Below are 8241 nucleotides of genomic sequence, written 5' to 3'. Positions count from 1 at the left end.
ATAGCCCTTTTAAACAGTTTTCTCCCTCATCTGTTTCAATGCAGTATACATTATTGAATCCATCTTTCTCAGTCTCTCCCCAACCCCAAGGTCAGTCCTGTTTTACAACAGTGGCACCATGCAGTATTTGTGCTTTTGTGACTGAGATACTTCACTCAGCATAATGTCCTCCAGGGTCACCCATTTTGAATAACACTGCATTAATTACTTGGGTTGTTTCCAACTCCTTGCTATTGTGAACCAAGTCGCAATAAACATGGGTGTGCATCTATCTGCTTGAATGTCAGTTATGGTCTCTTTGGGGTATATTCCCAGTAGTGAAATTGCTGGGTCAAATGGTATCTCTATTTGCAACTTTTTTTTTTTTACGTGTGTACCGTCAAATCGGATCTGACTGGTACAGGAGGCGATTGTTCCTCCTTCTTCAGCAGAGCATCTGGTGGATTTGAACCGTGCACCTCTGGGATTGCAGTGCAGTTTCCTTCAACTAGGCCACCAGAGCTCGCCTATTTGCAACTTTTTGAGAAAGTGCCATACCGCCTTCCATGGTGGTTGCACCAGAATCTGCACTTTCCTGATAAGAAAAGAACTGGTGACCCAGTGGACTAAGCATTGGACTATGAACTAAAAGAAAGGTAGACACTGCAAACTCCCCAGCTGGTCTCAGAACAAAGTCTGCTTCCATCAAGATTTACAGCCTTGGGACTCTTCAGGAGCGGGCCTACTCTATCCTGGAAGGTCTCTGGGTCGGAACTGACTTCACAGCAGGGTGTGGGATAACAAAAAAGCTGAGCAGTTTCTCCTAGAATTACAGGCCATTTGATCTCTTTTTACAAAGTGTATGTCTGAGGCTCTCCCCTATCTTCCTACAGGGACTTGTTACTTTTTCTAATTTATTTTGTAGTCATGTTCCTACACTGTCTTAAGGAGCTCTTTTGATAAAAAGACATTTTGGAGAATTTGCCTTTTCCTAAGGGAGCTGTGGGAGGTGTAGTTCACAGTGAGTTGTGCTGCTCATAAAGGCTGTGGGTCTCTGGCTGTTCAAATTCACTGGTGGTTCTGCAGGAGAGGATCTCCCTTCATTGTGATCTACAACCTCAGAAACCCAATGGTCACTATGAGTCAGCCAGCTATGAACCGGCTAGCTGGCAGTGAGTGACTGTCTTTTCTGTATGGTGGGGTTTTTGTGTCCAGTACAAGAAATCTTTGCTCAGTTTAAGTCACCAAAGTACTGGCCTATACGGCCTTCTGTGTCTTTTTGGTTTATGTCCGTGTTTTTACCTAGATATGCTTACAAGTGTATGTGTGTGTGACATGCAGTCGGGGTGTCTGTCTGCCCTGCTGTGGGTATTCATCCAGCAGCACTCCTTTAATGAAGTGACTGTCCTTTCTCCACTACTCTGCACCACCATCTTTATCACAAATCAAGGGTGAGTTTGTTTTCATGGGCTCTAGGCATGTTGGAGTCAGTGAGACTGGCTCAGGACAGGGCAGGCTCAGAGACGTACACAGGGTCGCTATGAATCACAGGCAACTTGACCACATGTAACAACCAGCACAGATTTTATTCCATTGCTCCACTTAGTTCTCTTCTGCCAGCACCAGGCTTATCTTTTCAGTAAGTCTTGATAACTGGAAAAAATAAATTTTATCTTCTTCTTCTAAATAATGTCTTTACTACGCTTGACTCTTTGTCATTTCCATATAAATTTTAGGTAGCTTTCTTAGTTAACATAAAAACTAAAACTATTATTTTTAACATTAAGTCTTCTAAACGACAGCCATAGTGGTTTTGAGGGTCCAGCTCAGAGCAGCTCTATGAACTGTAACATTCAGCAGCTCGTTGCAACCACTGTGTTAATTCACCTCATTTTGACTTTTTAAAATATATTTATTATTTTTCTATGTGTTTACCGTCAAACTGGATCTGACTGGTACAGAAGATTGCCTCTCCTTCTCCAGCAGAGCATCTGGTGGATTTAAACCACATACCTCTGAGACTGCAGTGCAGTGACTTCTTTTTTGATGACTCTCTTCTCTACCAAGCATGGTGGCTTTTTTCCAGTGATAGGTCCCTACTAGCAACATGTCCAAGCTAAACAAGACGGTCTCCCTGTCCTCATGTCTAAGGAGAAGTACTTCCTCTAAGGCCGATTTGGTCTTTATTCTGGCAGTCCATGGTACAGTCAATATTCTTTGCCAATACTATAATTCAAAAGCACTGACTCTTCAGTTTTCCTTATTTACTGTCCAGCTTTTGGGTGCACGAGGCAACTGAAAATACCGTGGCTTCAATCAAGGGCACCTCAGTACTCAAAGTGGCATTTTCGCTTCCCTTTTTAACACTCTGAGGAAGTCTTCTGTGGCAGATTTGCCCAATGCAATATGTCATTTTATTTCTTGACTGCGGCTTCCATGAGTGTCAACTGGAGAGCTAAATTATGAACTCCTTAACAACTTCTTCACGTATCATGATGATGTTTATTGGGCCAGTTGTAAAGTTTTGCTTACTTTACAGCATGGTATAATTCATACTGACAACTATATAGCCTTTGCTCCTCCTCAATAAATACTTCAAACCCTCTTTGCTTTCAGCAAGCAAGGCTATGCGCTCTCAATATCACAAGCTGTAAGTCAGTCTTCCACCAATCCTGTTGCTATGTAGTTCAGATGCTAGAATGATTTTCTCAGCATACTGACTGGATAAGTACAGGTAAAGGATTCAACCTTTGAATATTTTCAGCCCTGGAGTACAACACTGTAAAGTCTGAATGACTCTATCTTGGTGGTCTATGTACAGGCTCCCATGAGCACAATTAATTGTTTTAGGATTTTCTTTCTTTGCAATTTTATCTGTAATTTGTTAAGATCGACACAGTCAAATGCATCTGCACAGTCAAGAAAATGCTATAGCGGATACCATTTGTTGTTTCTGCATAAACACACTACGTATTGTATAAGAACTAATTCTAGATATTTGCTATTTTGATGCTATAATTAAGTTGTGGTTGGTTTTGGGGGTTTTTTCCCCCATACTGTTGACACAGAGGAAACCAATTCTTTTTAGTGGAGTCTGTACACTGTGATCTTGCTAAACTCTTTTCAACTTCATTAAATTTCTATCTGTAGATTTTCTGACAATCTGGAGACCAGAGAACTACTGCTGTTCTAGGCACCATTGCTGCCTCTACTACAACAGCCTCACGTACACAGGACACCAGACGATGGGCAGACATTGCTTCTCAGCCACAACCACCTCCTTCTCTCCAAATCCAAGCACGAACTTCCAGTCAGAAGGTGGTAAACCACATCTGTAAATGTGGCTGGCAAAAGAACAAGTCAAATAAAGAGACAGGGTTGCATAAGATCTGAAACATGTTACCATAATTTTTAAAAGTGTATTATTAGTATCTGATTAAACAAATAGAATGGAAGTCTAGATATAGATATGAGTATTTACACATTGCCACGGAGTTGAGTCTGACTCAGACCAACCCTCATTGGGGTTCGGATGCTGTAAACCTTTCCTGAAGGAGACTGTTCATCTTTCTTCCACAAAACAGCTGGTGGATCTGAACTGATGACCTTTGTATTATTAGGCCAATTCTAGACAGTGTACTTCCTAGATTTCTTGCTCTATAAGAACCTACTCTCCCACCCCTAAGACTCTGACCTTTAAATAACCTCCAACCCTGAACCATTTAGTGAAACAACAGATAAGCTTAAGAGTTAAATAGTAACACCCACTAGGGAATGTACCTCTCAGGAAAATTAACAATGTGAGAGAGAAGGGCAGCATTTGCCCAAAAACCAAGTTCAGAAGGCAGGAAGGGAGGGGAAGTCAAGAAGGGTGAATGGAAAAGTTACACTGAGGTGACTGCAGATAGTTAATGTAACTAAACAAAAGTGTCTATCAACTGTTGAATGGGAACCTGGTACTACAATAGTGCTCTATAAAAGTTCACCCAAACCTGGTGAGCTCTAGTGGCCGAGTGGCAAGAAGCTCCCTTCTGGAAGTGAGTAGTTCAAATTCACCAGATGCTCTGCTGGAGAAAGAGGGACAATTTCCTCCTATACCAGTCAGATCCAATTTGACGGTACACACACACAAAAAAACAAAATTTTTTAAAAAAAAGTTTACCTACACCACAATATTTACAATTGCTTATTAATGCAGTACAGATTTTTAATAATTTAGTAAATCCCTAACTTGCACAATAGAATACATCAAGCAACAGAATTAAAATTAAATCAAAAGAAGTTCTAAAAATGTTCATTTCTGAGGCAGCCCTGGTGGCTTAGTGGCGAGAAGCTGCGCTGTAATCCACCAGATGCTCTGCTGGAGAAGGAGGGGCAATCTCCTCACGTGGCAGTCGGATCAGACTCCACAGCACACAAAAAGGAAAAGGGGAAAAAAGTTTACTTCTTAAGTGTAAAAACACGTTATAAACTAAGGTAACATAAGACAATCAAATTAGGAAAGAAAAAATATTTATTAAATAAATATTAGAATTTATAAATTCTTAGCTGATGATATGTACTTGGCTAGAAAGTCTTTCACTTTGGATATATGCATCATCTCCTTCATTGTGGTGTCTCTACTTCTCAAATGTATCAATCCGTTCTCCAAAGTGGTGTCCGTCACCAAAACTGTGAAAAGGATACTCATTTCATCATACCTAAGGAAGAAGCGAAAACAGATGCACAAAGGGCATGAGCGAAGATATAAGCCGTAAATACACTCATCATCAGCTTTGTTACAGCATCATCAGAGTCCATGTCATATTCAAAAGTCAGAACTCAAGTGAAGGCCTTGAGGGCTGGACCAAGGAAAACATTTTTTCAAGTTTGGGGAAAAATATTCAAACTTAAGAGAATTTCTAACTGATAAGTAATAAAGCAAAATCTTAAAACAAACACTGATATTTCAACATATAATCTGGAGGGATATTTTGGATAAACTTTATAATATCCTTAGCCTTTTTTGGTACTTGTTAACTAATCATTGTTATTAAGTATCACTGAGTCAAGTGTAACTCATAGTGATCCCATGAACAGCAGATGTGAACCCTGTCCCATCGTGTGCCGTCATTTCTGACACACTGCTGTAGCCACTGTGTCAATCCGTCTTTTTTACTGACTCCCCACCTTTCCAAGTATGATGTCTTTTTCCAAGAAACAGCTTCTCCTACCAACATCCCCAAAGTGTGTGAGAAGAAACTTTACCATCCTTGCCTCCAAGGAGCACTCTGGCTGCACTTTCCCCAAGACATATCTGGTTTTTTTTCTTTAAGCTGACATCATTGTCCTTCAATACTTCAGCGAGGTCCCTGACAGCAGCCTTTCCCAGGGCAATCCATTTTTGACTTCTTGACTGCTGGTACTGATGATGTTGATTATGGATCTGGGCAAGATGAAATCATTGACAAATTCAATCTTCTCTCCATTTATCATGATGTTCCCTACTGGCCTTTGTTTTCTTGATGTTGAAATGTAATTCACATTGCAGACTGTAGTCTTTGCTCTTCTGCAACAAGTGCTTCAAGACCTCCTCATTTTTCGCAAACAAGCTTGTGTTATCTGCATAATGAAGGCTGCTGCTGAGCCTCTCTCTAATCCTGATACCACATTCTTCTTCATAAAGTCCAACTTCTCAAATGATTTGTTCAGACTGAACAGGTATGGAGAGAGGATACAGCCCTGACACATGCCTTTCCTAATGTTAAACCATGCAGTTCCCGTGTTCTGTTCACACAACAGCTTCTTGGTCTTGGTATAAGCACAGTTAAGTATTCTGGTTTCATATAAGCTCAATTGAGTGTTCTGGAATTTCCATTCTCCTCAATGTTAGCCATAGTTTGTTACAATCCACACAAGCAAAAGCTTGTGCACAGTCTGAAACACAAATAGACATTTCTTCTGGTATTTTCTGCTATCAGCCAAGATCTGTCTGACATCAGTAACAATATCCCTGGTGCCACAGCCTATTTTAAACTCAACTAGAACTTCTGACAGTTGTCAGTGTACTGTTCTAGCCACTTTTGGATTCCAGACCGTTTTGGTACTTAGGTAAAATTTTAGATTAAAAGTTCTTTTTATAATCAAGATCCAGTACACAGTAAATCATTATACTGAACTTGTACTTAATTTAAAACCTAATATGGTTTCTAGTTGAGCAATATAATGAATATATCCCCACTGGTCTTTCTTCTTACCTAGTCATGCTACCCATTATCGCTTCCTTTCTTTGTAAAATTCCATCAGAAATATTATTTATCTCCTTATGATCCATCTTGGCCTACTAGAATATGAGCTTCACAAGAACAAAATTGTTCTGTCTTGTTCACGGCAGTGTCCGAAGTACAAAGCAGTAGGTGATTATTAAATACTTGGATAAAATACAGTAGGTATTTACTAAGTGCCTGGTTAAAAATGCCTGAGACATGAACACCTTTATCATATAAAGAACAACTGATTTGATTTGATGATTTGCCACTACTTAGGTGACTCAAAGGATAAGATTTCAAAACCTGAGAGGACTGCAAAGTTCACGTATCACCCTCTCATTTCACACACGGTAAAGCCATTAGATGCTCTATCTGCAGAAACCTACCTTTCTGCTGACATCATCCAAAGAATGTATTTTAACAACAAAGAATTGCAGAGGGCAACACACTTCACAACTTTGACCTTCCAGGTGGGTGATGGTATTATCTCACACTCAGTCTTAGAAAGCACTGAGATGCTGGCAAGGCAGGCCGCTCCAGTCTTGATTTAAAAAAAAAACCAACCCAAAACACCCAACATAGACCATTTTACTCCTGAATAATTTCCAACTTGAATTATACAGGCTTTATGATATAATGCACACTGAATATGCTCAAATGTACCTGCTAAATAAATTTTCTGCTGTATGAATTCTCTAAGGGTACATAATTCTACAAAAGGCACAGTTAAGAATAAAAAGAGTATTTTATATTATCTCAGATATATTTGAAAGAGATGTTTCTGCTATTTACAAGATAAAGTAACCACATAAAAAGAAACTCTGAATAAAGGCATCTTTTCATGACAAGGAAGACTTTTCTTACTTTGCATAAAGTTGCTCCAATGAAGAGGGCACAGTTTCCAAGTAACCAGGCCATACAGAAATTCCATTTTCTAATAATTCATTAAATAATCCTTGACAAACCTAGGGGTAAATACAAAAACAACAAATAAAAGTAGCAAGAGTGATTGCCCTATTATAGTTTCAGCTACAAACCATTTTTTACCAAATTTTGTACCAAAATGGGTATAAATCTCTGTAATTCTGTGATAATAATGTTTACAACTTATCAATTGTGTTAATTCTTCTGAAATTGGAGAAACATAGCAATGTAACCCAATACTAAAAGTCTTCAGAAATTGTTACAATACACATTCAAAACACAAACAAAGCCAAAACAGATCCTAGTAGACAAAAGCAATCGGTGTAAACTTATCAGAGAGACTAGAGTTGAAGCCTAGGGTTCAACTCCATGGTGGGACGAAAAGAGCCAGTAAAGACCACTAAAGAGAAACACGGAAAACTCTGAAGAAAAGAAGAAGCATGGTGTCCCAGAAACCAACTAAGAGTTTCAAGAATGATTAATGGATTGTGTAAATCCTGCTCAAAGCAACCCTACCAGATTTGCAAGATGGAAGGTATCAATGACCTTGACAAGAATAATTTCAGTAGAATGCTGGAGACTAATGCCAGACAGTAAACAGAGACTAAAGAGTAAGTGAAATAACTGTGTCAACCTTGACACTACTGATGGAGGCCATTTAGCACTGTGTCCCTGTTACCTAAAGTGTCTGCAGACATTACCAGGTGTCCCGTAAGAGGGAGAGCGACAGGCCAAAGGGATTGTTACTCAAACTTTATTCAGCACCAGAGTCACTGGGGCACTGGTTTAAAACAGACTGCTTGGCCTCACCTGAGTTTCTGAGTTAGCAGGCCTGAAGTGGAGCCCGAGAATTTACCTTCCCAACAAGGATGCTTTGGGCAGAATATTAAATGATCCAGAAGTATTAAAAGAAGATGGAAGGAATATACTGAGTCACTATATAGAAAAGAATTGGCAGATACAGAGGAATTTAAAGAAATAACATATGAACAAGAGCCTATGGTGATGAAGGAAGAAGTTCAAGCTGCTTTGAAGGAAATAGCAAAAAATAAGGCCCCAGGAATAGATGGTATACCAATTGAAGTATTTC

The 8241-nt window shown here is 39.5% G+C and overlaps 1 protein-coding gene across 1 annotated transcript in view; it reads right to left on the bottom strand.

Moving 5' to 3' along the window:
- Positions 1 to 4513: 4513 nt before the first annotated feature.
- POLG2 (polymerase (DNA directed), gamma 2, accessory subunit) overlaps positions 4514 to 8241 on the bottom strand; it is a 37019-nt gene continuing 33291 nt past the window's right edge. The window contains exons 7-8 of the mRNA XM_006886277.1: positions 7092 to 7192; positions 4514 to 4679 (exon numbers count right to left, since the gene is read on the bottom strand). Coding sequence (XP_006886339.1) covers positions 4514 to 4679; positions 7092 to 7192 — 267 coding nt within the window. The remainder of the gene's footprint in view (positions 4680 to 7091; positions 7193 to 8241) is intronic.

The sequence above is a fragment of the Elephantulus edwardii genome, unplaced genomic scaffold (assembly GCF_000299155.1).
Source record: "Elephantulus edwardii isolate Elephantulus edwardi_28Jun2011 unplaced genomic scaffold, EleEdw1.0 scaffold00048, whole genome shotgun sequence".
Taxonomy (NCBI): Eukaryota; Metazoa; Chordata; class Mammalia; order Macroscelidea; family Macroscelididae; genus Elephantulus; species Elephantulus edwardii.
The sequence above is the reverse complement of the archived record's forward strand: the minus strand, read 5'-3'. Positions and strand labels throughout refer to the sequence as shown.